Raw genomic sequence first — 15789 nt, 5'->3', positions numbered from 1 at the left:
GTCTGTACTCACCTGTGCTGTGGTAGCACAGAAGCAGCCGCAGACAAGAGGTATGCACAGGCATAGCTGTGTTCCCCTGAAACTCTATTTACAACACTACGCGGTGGGCCAGATTTGGCCCAAGGGCTGTAGCTCGCCAACCCCTTGCTGTACGGTCACACCCAGTTTAGTCCCGTTTTGCGTATTGCTGATTGAAATGACCTTGCTTATTTATCGCCATCAGTGTTCCTCCCCTGGGTCGTAATCTTCTTGACTACCTGGTTCACTCCACCACTGGGAGTGGAGCTTGGCACTTAAGAAAAAAGATTTAATGTTGAAGAGAGAGAGAGAGTATGTGTGCAAGCCAGGGAGGAGCAGAGAGAGAGAGGAGGAGAGAGTTCCAGGCAGGTTATGCCCTGTCATCACAGAGCCCGATGTGGGACTCGATCTCACAAACCGGGAGATCAGGCGTGGAGCTGAAACCAAGAGTGGGGTGCTCAACTGGCAGAGCCATCCAGGCAGCACTGAATACATCTTTATCACATGAATGAATGAAGGAGTGAATGCCTTGCACATAGGAGGTGCTTTAAATGCGCCACATGAATGTGTGGACTAGTAACTGACGCTGCTATGGGAACATGTGCTGACCGGAGGGACGAGCGGACAGTTCCCTGCACCAAGCAGGCCCCTGGCCGGGGAAGGAACGTCCCTGCGGTCAGATTCCTCGTCTGTGCGGTGGGGGCCACTGACCAACTTCCCGAGCTTGTCCCGTGACTGACGTGGTGACAGACGGTGCCCCGCGCCATGCAAGGCCCGCAGCCGGCCCCCACTCTGTGGTGCGTCTGACGCTCTAATCCCTTTGCGTTTCAGAGGAGGCACTGAGGCTGCACAACGGGCCCCTCCGCAGCGCCTACATGGAACAGAGCTTCCAGAGCCTGAACCCCGTCCTCAGCCTGCCCATCAGCCCTGCCCAGGTGGAGCAGGCTCGCAGGAATGCGGCCACAGCTGGCACGGGCCTCGAGCGCTGGCTGGACTCGCTGGTAGGTGGGATGTGGGCCGCCATGGACATCTGCACCACGGGCCCCACTGCCTGCCCCGTCATGCAGACCTGCAGCCAGACGGCCTGGAGCTCCTTCAGCCCCGACCCCAAGTCGGAGCTGGGGGCCGTCAAACCTGACGGCCGGCTCAGGTAGCACTGGGCACACGTGAGCCACAGCAGATCTCAAAGGGAAAGCAGCCAGGGGGGCCGGTGGCACCTGGACCCTGGCCTCTCATCCCCGGGGGGGGGGGAGGGGTGTCTTTTGTGAGAGGAGCTCTCATGGCTACAGAATGATGGAGAAGGAAGGTGTAGAGGTCAAAGCCGTTTCTGCCGACGACCTGCATTTGACAAGCTGGGTACTGGGGGCAAGGACTGCTTGGTCCCCGCGCCACAGTGGTCTTACCTCTTTTGGTTGATCCTCAAAGCCTATAGGTTCCTTGTTGTCCCTGCCAGTGACCCAGTCCCCCAGACAAGTGATTCTCAAAACTTTTATTTTGAGCAGCAGACTTTAGTTTACTAAGCTCAGTTGGAAGGGGGAAGTTCAAGGTGCAGTTGAACTCCAGGCTGCTCTGGTTGAAGCTGGGGAGTGTAAGGTTCTTCTCCAAGCACAGCCCACCAGGCCGTCCCTTTGTCAGTGGCACCTCCCAAGGTACCTGTCCAGAACCCACAGGATCTGCAAAAGCCAGCTGGAAAAGCACGGCCCAGACCGTGGGCTTGATTGATCTCCAGCCCCCTGCTTGGGCTCATTTTCCTGCTCCTGGGCTGGAGAAGGAGACTGTCTGAGCCTTCCCCCAGCCTTGTCAGGTTGAGTTGTCCTCCTTAGTCACTAGATGAGCAGGAGAGCCTTTTGATGGAACATGGCCAAGGTTCCCCAAGGTGTCACTGCCCCAGGGCCAGGGTTCCAGGCCAGCCTCCCTCCGGGCTGCCACCGACAGGCTGATGCTCATAAGCATCAAGTCTCCTAGGCATTCGTGGGCCAGGAGACCATGACCTCATGGGTCCTGGCCAGTGGGAACTTTGGGGACCACGGCCATGAAACTCAGAGATTGTTGGGAGCCAACTCCTGAGCTGGACGGCACAGCAATACCCTCCCGTGCGTGAGCCCTTCCGCCCTGAGGTCTGGGCACTCCAGACCTCTGTGAATCATACCTGCCACCCCCATCCCTGGTGCTGTAGGAATGGACCAGACTTTCTACATCCCTGCAAAAGCATTTCAGATTTGGTTTCTAACTCCATGTCCTTCCTCCTGTGAGGTGCCACGTCAAAGGGGGAAGCTTGCGGATGTGATTGGTTACTACCTTAACAGCAGTGTTACTCCAAGTGCTCGAGGTGCAGAAACCTGACATCTGAGCCGTGGCTCCAGGCCCCTTCCTCCCCCACCCCGTCCCCACGACAGGCTTTCTTTGGCACAGGCCCACCCGTGGCTGCACCATGTTCTGCTGCAGAGTCTATCCTGTGTCGCTGTGCAGTGTGCGTGTGAAGGGAGCAGAGCCCATGCCTCTCACCCCCAAGCCCCTGCCCCACCGGGCCGGATGTCCTGCGGGCCAGGGAGGGGCTGGAAGAGGGACACTTGCAGTATTTATTATTTATATGTTTTAGTCCATGACTAATAGTAGGTGCTGCGTTTGCAGCTTGTTAGTTATGTTCTCTTACTAACTGAAGCTGCCTTTATTCATGAAAGGCCCCCCCCTTCCCCTCCCTCCCCGCGGCCAGTGTCTGTCTGTCTCCTGTCTGCTCTGTATTCTCCACGTCCTGAGAGAAAGGCAGGGGTGTTGGACACTATGAGGAGAGTGTGTGCCTCAGCATCTGCTAACTGATAGTGGGGTGCCCCTCACGACACTGAAGCCTTCCTCCTTCTCAGGCAGGGTGGGAGCCTGGGCTGGGCCTCCAGTACCAAACAGGCCAACGACTCAGGTGGAAGGAGAGGACCCAGGGCAGAGCCGGGGACCTTGGCAGGTGACAGAGGGAACCTGACTCTTTGCAAGCCTGGGAAGAAGAAAGATCCAGTTTATAAAAAGGGGGAGTAGTCGGACCGAGCTGGGAGTTAGCCCCTGTCAATGGGCTGCAGGGGCTGTGGACGGTCTTGCTCTGCAAGCCCAGGTCATTGGTCCATGAACTCGAGCCCAGAGGCCTCTGCCACCACCTCTTTCCACCCCAGCCCACCCAGGGAGCCTGCCTTTTCTCCCTCCTGGCAGAGTGGCTAGGAGCGTGTGTTTTCCACAGCGTCCTGTGTGGGGCTCAGCCCCATGTCCACACTTGCCCACATTGCTGGCTTTCCCCCCAGAATGAGGGGAAGGGCCAGCTTACTCTGGGCACGATCTGCAGCCCCCTCCCTGCAAGGGATTCGAGATGCCAGGCAGTCAGCCCAGGTGTTTCTTTTGGGTCAGGGCATAAAATAAGCAAAAGCCTAGGATGACTTGAGAAAAGATGTTTCCACAAGAGACACACTAATAGGTGAACTCTCTTTTAATCTGAGAGTGATTAATCACAAGCCCCTGGAAACCCTGTCATAGTTGGAAGGGCAGCAGCGCCTGGGGCACTGAGTCACTGACCAGGTCTGAAGTCACTCATGCCAGAGGCTGGGGCATGCGGTGCGATTTCCCCACCAGCCTCCAGGGAGGACAGAAAGCATAGCCTAGACCCCGTGGGTCACAGGGTGCCCTTTCCTCCGTTTGGAAAGAGACCTTTCTGGTCAGATCAAGGCATCATTTGGACTTCATTTCCCCATGGCAGTTTAACTTTTAAAAAGGCCAGCACATTCAGAGAGAACCAGCAAGACCCCAGATGTCCGGGGACAGGGGGCAGGTGGATGCACTGCCTTCATCGTTCCCTGGCTGGTGCACGGACACCGGCTGGAACCTTGAGCTCTTTGCCAGGAAGGGGCAGAGTACAGACATGTAGGGCTTTCGCCTGTCCCCTGACACAGCCCAGTCTACCGGGGACTCAGGACGCAAGCTCCCCTACAGCACCCAAGGGGGGATGGAGTAGGAGGGTGTACTGGCAATGGCTGCTGGCCAACACCTGCCGGCTCAGAGCTGCGCTGTGTGGCAGGGGTCCCAGACCCTTCCATCGTGGGGTAAGACAGCATGGTGGCTGCTGCCTGGTTTTGCACGTGAGTATGCGGGCACAGTGCAGTCTTCCCGTGGGGCCAGGGAGACCAGGGGATCCAGATGGTCACTGGAAATCTGATTTTTAAGTGTCGGCAAGGCTTTTTCTTTGTTTTGTTGAAGAGAGTGGGCAAAGGGAAATTCCCCAGTTCATCCTGGGCACTGCCGGCCCACCTGCTGGCTGGAGAGGTGGTTTACCATGAGGTAGGCAGTGCCCACGTGGAGGAGGAAAAGCGCCACCCTTGGTGAAATCTCACCAATCGCTCTGAAGAAACCATAAACCTCTTACCAGTCATTCCAACCAGGAGAGACCGTCCTGCAGAGAAGGGTTCCAGGAGGAAAGGCTTGGTCAGCTGTCCTAGGTCCCAAGATGGTGCTTAAAAAAAAAAAAAAAAAAAAAGAATTTGGAGACCTCAGTCGCTGCCCCTTCAACCTAAAGAGGCCCACGCTTTCCAGAATCCCTGCCTGCCCAGGCAGAGGTCATGGATGACAGGTTGGCTGGGGGGCCCAGGAGGTTGTGTCACAGCCCAGCTCTCTCCAAGTCCTACATTTGAGCAGCTGTCCTGGCGCACGTTTCGGAAGCCCTGCTTGCTCGCAGGATGCCCTCTTTGCCTCAGTTACCTTACTTTGCCCATGGGTCTACCACAGGCGCTACCTCATTGTGTCTGCTGAGAAGTTTACCTGGGGGAGAAACAATTAGGTGTCCCAAATCTGCTCGAGCTGAATGTACAATCTATGCAAATTCTCTCCCTCTGTTTCCTTCTCTGTCTCTCAAAAGTATTTTTTTTACGTTGCAAATCAGATACTTTAGACTGAGGGCTTTCATGCGCCACCTGTGTCTGCCCCTCACGTTGTCTTTGGTTCTGTCCTCCCCAAGCCCCACCCAGGGAGAAAGCGGCCCCCCTCCTTCCGGCTGGGAAGCCTCCCCACTGCCTCTGCCCACGGAGTCCCCAGGAAAAGCAGGTTCTGCCCCCTTGCACCTCCATCCCCCTCTCCCCTCTCCATTTTCCTTCCCTCACCCCCAAAAGCCTTAGGTTTCTCCTTTTTGAAATGTGGCCTTAAAATTATTTTTGGAAAGCTGACTGCCCTCTCCGTCCACCTTCCACCAACATCCGAGAAGAAGGAGCATCCTGAAGCTTTCGCGGCAGCCTCCTAAGCGAGAGGCTGCCCGTCTGTAGTTTGCAGATGCCATACACATGGCTTCTAAACGCCGTCTTTAAGAGAAGCACTCTTCTGTTGTCCCTGTGGGTGAAACGAAGGCTCGGGTGCTCACGTGAACGTCAGCCCGTCCTCCACGCACACTGCCGAGGTACCCTCTTTCCCCCACCCCCACCCAGGCGTGGTGACTTGGAGGTACTTCGTTCAAGGGTAAAGCAGGAGAGTTTCTCAGTTTCTCTCTTCCTCCTTCCTGCCTGGAAAGTGAGAGCATTAAATATTCCCAGCCGATGGGTCGTGTTCTCAAAGGGATCACACTTGCGCCTTCTGTTGTTCCAGGCTCTGTTGGAGGCCAAAGACAACCCTAGGGTTTCATAGGAAATTTACTGGAATTGAGCGCAACCGTCCTTCGAGTCCGTTCTCGGTCTTTTTTTGTTTCTAATATGTTGTCAATAGCGTGTGTTTGGGTATTTTTTTTTAGAGGCCTCACGATAAGTTATTACTGTCCCCCTCATTTTTTTCAAAGACATGTGGTGATATAGTTTTTAAAAATAACTATTTTGTTATAGATCATGATATGCATAAAACTGTACAGAAATATTTTGTAATGTATTGATTTAAAAAAAATCTGTAAATAAAGTTTAAAAAAATTCCAATGGCACACACCTGAAAGATGTAGATATTTTGCTATTTATTTAAAGGAGTATTTTAAGAGATATTGAACTATCTGAAATTGACAAGTTATCAAAATTCCAATCCTACGAATGCTTTTCCTCAAGGTAGACAGTGATTCTTGGAAATGATTGCACTACCCGCCCATTTTTGCACCTTTTCTGTCTTTTCATTTAGCAGAAAAACAACAACGAAATTGTGCCTTAGCTGTATTTTTTTGTCTAGGGGAGTCTGTTTCTGTCTGACAAAGCAAAATTTTTTGCAGAAAACAGTGGATGTATTAAATACTGTATCATACCAAAAACACTGCAGGTGTACATAGATGCTTTCTGTCATACTGTGTTTTCAGATGCAGAATTTTAAAATTAAAAAAAAAAATACTGTCTTTACGGAACAGCGGCTTATGGCTTCTCTTCAGCAATATCCCAGGTCTTCGCCAAATCTGGTCCTCTCTCCCCTCCTCTGCTCTGTCCATCCTGTAGTCTGAGGGTGATACTATCAGTTATCCAAAGGGGTACCAACTGGCTGGAATTACCAAGACCACAGGCCTGAGCTGGGCCCCTCCTGGGCAATCCTGGATGTGTGGCTACACTCCCTAATCATCCTGCTCTGTCTCTTGACAAGATTAGGACAGTGCCCTCCTGTATAGGAGTCCCCTGGTTGCAGGAGATGTTGTTAAGGAGAAGCTGCCATTTAAGTGGCCAGCGGTCTTCTCTATCCAAATGGCTGGTTGTATAGCAAAGCTGTTTCCCTTTCCTCACCACACATGCTTGACCACAATTCGCAGACTTCCTGGTGCATTTGGCCAATGGAATGTGGGTGGAAGGGGCATATTTTGAATCCTCTACATCTGGAGCATTCATTGGTCAGTCTGCTCATTCCTGGCAACCTCACAAAGCCCCCAATTTAAAGGCAGGCAGACTTAGAGTATGGAAGGAGCTAGGCCCCTGATGATCACATGGAAGGCCATCTGACCAGCTGTTTCTGACTGGTGATGACAGCACAACACGTGATGTGTTACACCCCTGAGCACCTGTGTTACACAGGTAGCCTTACCTTAACTGCTAATTCATCCAGAAATGGCAACTGACATCATCTGGGAAAGTCCTTCAGCCCCTTCATTCTATAAGTAAAGGATAGAAACTCGAGTGAGTCAAGTGATTTGCATGAAGCTACCAAGATACGCAATACCAGTATCACGGTCAGAACCAGAACCAAGGTTGCCTATGTCGTCCCAGTGAGACCTCAAGTCATTAGGAGGACTGGTTTTCTTGGGTTGACCTCACTACCACATCTGTATGTGGTTCTCAAAGGTCATGGACAAAGAATACCCAGGTGGTGCATTCACCCTTCATGATCGTTAAAGGCAGAGCGTGCCACTGAGACCCAGATGGGACTACACAGCTGGAATAAAACAGTCTAGAGACCATGACCTTAGGGTGGAAGTAGGGGGTACTACGGTGATGGCATGCACTGACCTCCACACTAAGTGATGCCCCATTCAGAACTTCCTGGGAAGATGGCAGAGTAAGAGGAGCCTAGATAACAGCTCAGTATAAATAACCCAAAAACACGGGGCACCTAGGTGACTCAGTCAGCTGAACATCCAACTCTTGATTTCGGCTCAGGTCCTAATCTCACGGGTTGGTGAGATGGAGCCCCGTGTTGGGCTCTGGAGGGCAGCACTGAGCCTACTTGGAATTCTCGCCGTCTCTCTCTGTCTGCTCCTTCCCTACTCGCACACAAGCTCTCACACTCTCTCTCCAAATAAACAAACAAACCTAAAAAAAAAAAAAACAAAACAGCACAACCCAAACCCTGGCAGAACAGACTCTCCACAGCTAATTGCAGAGAATGGGCCAAAGGAAGGCAGGAAACATGGTCGGGAGCAAACTGATCCATGGGGCTGTGTGCAGGAGGCAGGGACACCACAGGCACAGAGAGAGGAGCAGACGTCAGACCTAAGACATGGGGGCCTGCACTGGGAAGATGAATCCCCCTAACATTTGACTTTGAAAACCACAGAGGCCTAACTTCTAGAGGTCTTACAATCAGTCAGGCTTAACATCCTTAACTTTCACAATCAGGTTCAGCTCTGGGAGAGCCAGGAGGGTGATAGGAACCTGAGCCTCCACCCTTAAAGAGACGGAACAACAAACAGCCCATGGAGATAGGTCAATAGAAGCAGCAGTTTGAAAAAATGCTTGGGGTATACAAAAAGAGTTATTTACGAAGAGCTTGTCCCAGAGGGACAGAGAACACTGCAAGACTCCTCCAGGAACAGAGGCACCATTTCCCACCCCCGCCCCCAGCATAAACACATGGCCACCCGTGGGAACCAGCACAGTGCCAACATCCACCACCTAACTTGACTGCACCATATGCCACACCACCCGGCGCTGTGCTTTGGTGGATCTGCCCCCTCCACACAGGCCCACTTCAATGCCTCTTGCAGAGGACCAGCTGCTCACAAACCTTGCAACCAGCACCACCCATCTGCCCCCACACCCCTGCACATGGTGGGTCTGCCCCCCGCCATATGCTCTTGGCCGCAGCCCATCCAAACTGGGGCCACAAGCCCGGCAGTATGCAAGCAGCCCCAACACGGGCCACCACCACCACTCCAAGGTGACTCCTTCCCCAGGCAGAGGGACAGATGACCACATAAACCAATCCAACTAACCCAGACAGGGGACAGGAGGAAGAAATCTTATCTATAGTCCCATCCACCAACAGAAGCTTCTCAGGTGCTACTTCGTCTCTGGCAAATGCCTGGTCAGACTCAACTCAAGCCCAAGGCAGCCCCAGACAGGCCCACTACCACCACAGGGACCAAACCCTGCCCACAACAGGCAAAAAGCCACTGCAGCTGACTGGACTGAAGGCAAATAAATGTGGCTTAGCCACAACTACAGGGCACTCGCAACACACACAGGAGACACCCCTGAAACACCAGGTTCTGATGAACAGGGGACACTGGACTCACTGCAGCACGTGACAGGACCTCTTCTTCCTAAGGCCATCACTTTCAAGAGCAAGGGCCATAGCTGACTTTGCTAACACAGAGAGAAAGACACAGAAAGTTAGGCAAAATGAAGAGAAAGAAGATTATGTCCCAAATGAAAGAACAAAATCACAGCAAGAGAGCTAAACGAAACAGAGGTAAGTAATCTGCCTGATAAAGAATTTAAAGTAGTGGTCATAAAGATACTCACTGGAGGGGCCCCTGGGTGGCTCAGTCGGTTAAGCATCCAACTTCGGCTCAGGTCATGATCTCGCGGTCTGTGAGTTCAAGCCCTGCATCAGGCTCTGTGCTGTCAGCTCAGAGCCTGGAGCCTGTTTCAGATTCTTGTCTCCCTCTCTCTCTGACCCTCCCCCATTCATGCTGTCTCTCCCTGTCTCAAAAATAAATAAACGTTAAAAAAAATTTTTTTTTTTAAAAAGAAAGAAAAAAAAAGATACTCACTGGACTAGAGAAAAGAGTGGGGGACCTCAGTGAGACCCTTAACAAAGATAAAAAAAAAAAAAAAGAACCAATCAGAGATGAAGAATACAGTAAGTGAAATTAAAAATACACTTGATGCTTGATGGGAGACTTCTCAGGGAAGATGAAAGAGTAAGAGAACCCTAAACTCATCTCATCCCATGGGTACAACTAGGTAACACTCACATAGGAGCCAATACCCAGAAAAGGACCCAAAGACTTGCTGAACAAACTCCACAACTAATGTGGAGAAGAGGCCACATCAAAGAGGAAGGGTGAAGACTCAGCAGGACCCTAAGCCCCAAGGATCTGACTACCAGAGGGAGCCATAGGAGCAGACACAGGTGAGAACCAGTCTATCACAACAGGGAGCCTGCAAAGGAAAGAGACATCCCCTAACATTTGGCTTTAAATCACAGGGGCCGATTTTTTTTTTTAATTCTTACAACCAGCTGGACATAAAGCTTCCAGGCAAACCTAAAAAAAACAGCAAAAATCAGCTGGCTCTGCTCTGAGAGATCCCAGAGGGCAACAGGCACCTTAATCCCCACGCTTAGAGAGATAGCACAACAAATAGCTTGCTATCTCTGCAGTGAAGCAGCAACATGAAAGGCACGTGGGGCTTACAGGAGGCATAGTTGGTTAACTAATCACAGAGTTCCCTGAGGGACTTCTCCAGGAACAGAGAAGCTGGCAGGCCCTATTTACCTCCCCTGCTTCTCATCCTAAACACAACCACCTTCAGGAACCAGTGAGACACCTGGTCTCCAGGGTGGCTGCACATCCCCTGTAGAGGAGGACAAGCACCACCTATTTAAAAATGCACTTCCACCCACAACTTTCAACAGCAAGAGATGTAGCTGACTTTGCTAACACAGAGAAGCAGAGAGTCAGGCAAAATGAGGAGAAAGAGAAATCCATCACAAATGAAAGAACAGAACAAAACCACAGCAAGAGACCTAAGTGAACAAGATCAAAGTAACATGCCTGATAGGGAATTTAAAGTAATGATCATAAAGATACTCACTGGACTTAAGAGGGGGAAATCAATGATACCCTTAGCAAAGAAAAAACTCAAAAAGGAACTCCTCTGAGATGAACAACACAATAAATAAAATTAAAAATACACTTGATGGGGGCGCCTGGGTGGCGCAGTTGGTTAAGCGTCCGACTTCAGCCAGGTCACGATCTTGCGGTCCGGGAGTTCGAGCCCCGCGTCAGGCTCTGGGCTGATGGCTCAGAGCCTGGAGCCTGTTTCCGATTCTGTATCTCCCTCTCTCTCTGCCCCTCCCCCGTTCATGCTCTGTCTCTCTCTGTCCCAAAAATAAATAAACGTTGAAAAAAAAATAAAAAAAAAAAATAAAAAAATAAAAATACACTTGATGGATCAATACCAGACTGGAAGAAGCAGAGGAATGCATTAGTGAACTAGAAGAAAGTAATGCAAAGTAATCAAGCTGAATAAGAGAAAAAAGAATTATGCAAAACAAGAATAGGCTTAGGAAACACAGCAACTCCATGAAGCATAACATTCACATTATAGGGATCCCAGAAGGAGAGAGAGAAAAGATGGGAGAATATTTATTTGAAGAAATAATAGCTGAAAACTCCCCAAATCTAGGAAAGGAAACAGATTCAGGTCCAAGAGTCACAGAGATTCCCCCAACAAAATCAACCAAAGGAGGTCCACACCAAGAATGAAAATGGCAAGAGGTGCCTGGGTGGCTCAGTTGATTAAAGTGCCTGACTCTCTATTTGGCTCAAGTCACAATCTCATGGTTTGTGAGTTTGGGCCCCATTTCAGGCTCTGCACTGTCATTGCATATTCTTGAGATTCTTGGTCTCCCTCTCTCTCTGCCCTCATCTACTTGCATGCTCATGTGCACTCTCTCTCTCAAAAATAAACATTAAGAAAAAAAAAGAAAAAGGCTCAAAAAATTATGATACAGAAACATTTTAAAAGCAGAAAGAGAAAAGAAACAGTTACATACAAGGGAAACTCCATAAGGCTATCAGCAGATTTTTCAGCATAAACCTTTCAGGCCACAAGAGTGACATGATAAATAAAAGTGCTAAAAGGGAAAAATCTACAGCCAAGAATACTCTATCAAACAAGGCTGTCAGCCAGAATAGAAGGAAAGAGAAAGTTTCTCTAACAAAAACTGAAGGAGTTCGTGACAACTAAACCAGCCATGCAAGAAATATTAATGGGGAATCTCAAATGGAAAGACTGTAAGTGACAGTATGAAAAACAAACACACAAAAGCATTAAAGGATAAGTATTTCTACAGAAAAAAATCAGTTGAGGGATTCGCAAACGGGTGTCAAGTATAACACAATATACTTTAAACATGGGGGGAGAGGAGTAAAGAATGGGTTCAAACTTAAGTGACCATCAACTTAATACAGACTGCTGTATGCAGGTGTTATATACAAACCTAACGGAAACTACAAATCAAAAGCCAATAATACATACCCAAATAATAAAGAGAAAAATATTCAAGTGGATCACTCAAGAAAACCAGCAAACCATGGGAGAGTACACGAGAAGAAAGGATCAGAGAAAAACTACAGAAACCATAGAATAATTAACAAAATAGCAAGAAGTATACATCAATAACTACTTTGCATGTAAATGGATTAAACACTCCAATTGAAAGACATAGTGGTGACTGATTAAGACATACAGTGTCAGAGTAGATAAACAAGACTCATCTACATGCAGCCTAGAAGAGAGTCATTTCATACCTAAAGACACACTGCAGATTGACAGTGAAGGGATGTAGAAACATTTATCATGCAAATGGATGTCAAACAAAGCTGGAGTAACAATATTTATATGGGACAAAAGAGACTTTAAAATCAAGGCAGCTAAGAAGAGACAAAAGAAACCATATAATCATAAAGGGGACAATTTGACAAAAAGATGTAATAATTCTACATATTTATGTCCCCAACACTGAAGCACCAAAATACATAAAACAGTTAATAAAGCAACTAATCAATAGTAACATAATAATAAGAGCATATTTTAACACACCACTTATATCACTGGCTAGATCATCCAAACAAACAAACAAAAAAAAAAAAAAAATCAAGGAAACAGTGGCTTTAAATAACCAATTGAACCAGATGGATTTAACAGATATATTCAGAACATTCCATTCTAAAACAGAATACAAATTCTTTTCAAGTGCACACAGAACATTCTCCAGCTAGATCACACTTAGACCACAAAACAAAGCTCAACAAATTCAAAAAAATCACAATCACACCATGCATATTTTCTGACCACAACATTATGAAACTAGAAATCAATCAAGAAAAAAAAATCTGGAAAGACAACATATACATGGAGGTCAAATAACATATTACTAAACAATCAGTGGGTCAACCAGGAAACAAAAGATGAAATCAACAAGTATATGGAAACAAAAATAAAAACACAAAGCCTTTGTGATATAGCAAAAGCAGTTCTAACAAGGAAGTTTATAGCAATACAGGCCTAGCTCAAGAAGAAAAATCTCAAACCATATATCCTTACACCTACAGGAGCTAAAAAAAAGAACAATCAAAATACAAAACCACCATAAGAAAGGAAATAAAGATTAGAGCAGAAATAAATAATACAGAAATTTAAAAAAAACAACAGATCAATGTAACCAGGAGCTACTTCTCTGAAAAGATCAATGTAATTGATAATGCACTAACCAGACAGATAAAAAAAGAAAAAGAAAAAAAAGGAGTGAAAAAAAAAGAGCAAGAGAAAGGACTCAAACAATCACAAATGAAAGAGGAGAAATAACAACCAACACAATAGAATACAAACAACTGTAAGAGAGTATTATGAAAAAGTATATGCCAACAAACTGGACAATCTAGAAAAAAATGGATAAGTTCCTAGAAACATGTAACCTACCAAAACTGAAAGAGGAATAAATAGACTATTTGAAGAGACTGTTACCAGCAAGGAGAATGAATGATCAAAAACTGCCAAGACACAAAAGTCCACAACAGGCGAATTCTATCAAACATTTAAAGAAGAGTTAATACCAGTCCTTCTCAAATAATTCCTAAAAATATAGAAGGAAAACTGCCAAATTCATACCATGAGGTGAGTATAATCCAGATACCAAAAGCAAGTAACAATACCACTAAAAAAGAGAACTACAAGCCAATTTCTCTGATGAACATAGAGGCAAAAATCCTTGGGGCACTGGGTGACTCAGTCGGTTGAGTATCCAACCAAGGCTCAGGTCATGATCTTGCAGTTCATGAGTTTGAGCCCCTCATTGGGCTTACTGCCTCAGCCTGTCAGTGTAGAGCCCACTTAGGATCCTCTGTCCATCTCTCTCTGCCCCTCCCCCATTTGCACTCTGCCCAAAATAAATATATTTTTTAAAAAATCCTCAACAAAATATAAGCAAACCAAATCCAACAATACATTAAAAAAATCATTTGAGATGGGTCCAAGATGGTGGAGCAGTATGGGATTTTTTTTTCTCTCTCATCACTGAAATGCAGCTAGATCAACACCAAATCATCTTGCACACCTAGGAAACTGATTTGATGATTAACACAACAATCTAAACAACTTCAGTCACAGAACTCAGCAGGTACACAGCATAGAGAGGTGAAGTGGGGGAGAGAGAAGCTGCAGAGGGTAGGGAGCTATTTCTGCTTATGAAGAGAGGACAGAGACAGGGGGGAGAGTATGGGAAAAGCACCACCCGCCTGAAAGCAGCTGGAGAGAAAGAGAAAGAATGGACTGAACAAAAAAAAGGGAGAAAGGGACTCCAAGAGACTGAACAAAAAAAGGGGGGAGAAAGGAGAAAGAAGAGGGTTTAAATTCTATTAAGATGCTATAAACAGTGGAGCACAGAGTTAAACTGCAGCTCGATACCTGGTGAAGCTCTGGTAGGAAGGGTGAATCCCTAGGAGCATAGTGCAAGATCCAAAAGGTCCTCAGGCCACACAGGGAGAGGCAGTTCCCTCCTGAGAGGACATTTGGGAGAGGCTGTGTGGTCTCCACACAGAAAAACGTCCCAGGGGACCCCAGACAATAGACACATTTGCTGGTGTTGGAACAAGGACATTAAGGGTGAAGCCTAGTGGCAGATGGGTGTTCTATTTTACCAAAATCCCTGAAACACTGCTGCTACATGATTGCACCAACTTTTTCTGGGGTGAGCTGGCACCTGGCCACAGTCTCTGGGCATCAGCAGCAGCAGAGTCACATGAACATACCAGGAGGTGGGTGTGTTTGGAAACACAGACCCATCTGAGATAAAATTCAGGAGGGAGGTGTTGCCTGGCAGGCCGATGGCTTGGTCATGGACATTGTAGAATGGGGGAGTGAATGGAAGCTGGAGACAAAGGAGGGGTGTTTGACTGCTGGTAGGCAAGAGCACAGAGTTCTGATACTAGAGAAAGGGTAGCTGGGTGATGCCATTCTCACCTCTTCCTCCCACACATGCACACACGTGCCATTAGAACCACAATGATCCATCCCAGTAAACTAAATAACACCATATAGTGGAGAATGAAGGCACTACACCAAGCCCCACCCAACTGAGCCAACTTGCTCTAGAGGAACACCACACATCTCTCCGCCTGCTTAGTTTACTGACTATAAAATGTTTCATGGCTTGACTTCTAGGGGAAACTGGATGGAATTTCAATCGTATTTCATTCTGTTCCCGGATCCATCTATTAAATATTTTTTTCTTTTCTTATTCTTGAATACAAAAAATGAAGAAACTATTTTTATTTTCCGTTTTTATAAGAACGAATTTTTTTCTGTTATATTTCTTACATTTTTGTAAGTTTTTTAAATTCTATTTTACTTTCATCATTTCATTTTATTCTACCTTATTCGGGTTTTTTCAAACATTTTCTTTTTCCTTTTTCTTATCTTTTCCTTCCCTTTTTTCTCTATCAAGCTTCTTTCAACAACCAGAAAAAAACACACATAGGTGCTAGCATCCTTTATTAAGTTTGTGTTGTTTTTAGCTTTTTAGTTTCTATTTTATTTATTTTATTGATTTTTTTTTCTTCCCTCAAAATGACAAAACAAAGGAATTCACCCCCAAAGAAAGAACAGGAGGAAATGACAACCAGGGACTTAACACAGATAGAAGCAAGATGTCTGAACCAGAATTTAGAATCATGATAATAAGAATGCTAGCTGGAGTTGAAAAAAGCAGAGAATCCCTTTCTATAGATACGAAAAAAGTAAAATCCAGTCAGGACAAAATTAAAAATGCTATACCTAAGCTGCAATCTCAAATGGATGCCACCGCAGCAAGGATGGATGAAGCAGAGCAGCAAATCAGTGATACAGAGGACAAACT

General features: G+C 47.1%; 1 protein-coding gene across 3 annotated transcripts in view; it reads left to right on the top strand.

Annotated features, from left to right (window-relative positions):
* The window catches only part of XYLT1 (xylosyltransferase 1), a 313363-nt gene extending 307017 nt beyond the window's left edge, over nt 1–6346 (top strand). For all 3 annotated transcript variants that reach the window (XM_086692976.1, XM_086692977.1, XM_086692978.1), the window contains one exon: nt 850–6346. In XM_086692976.1, coding sequence (XP_086549102.1) covers nt 850–1172 — 323 coding nt within the window. In that variant the 3' untranslated portion in view covers nt 1173–6346. The remainder of the gene's footprint in view (nt 1–849) is intronic.
* Nucleotides 6347–15789: the final 9443 nt, after the last annotated feature.

This window comes from Puma concolor, chromosome E3, assembly GCF_028749965.1.
Source record: "Puma concolor isolate L17-30 chromosome E3, mPumCon1.1.hap2, whole genome shotgun sequence".
Lineage (NCBI taxonomy): Eukaryota > Metazoa > Chordata > Mammalia > Carnivora > Felidae > Puma > Puma concolor.
This window is presented reverse-complemented; position numbering and strand designations above follow the sequence as displayed.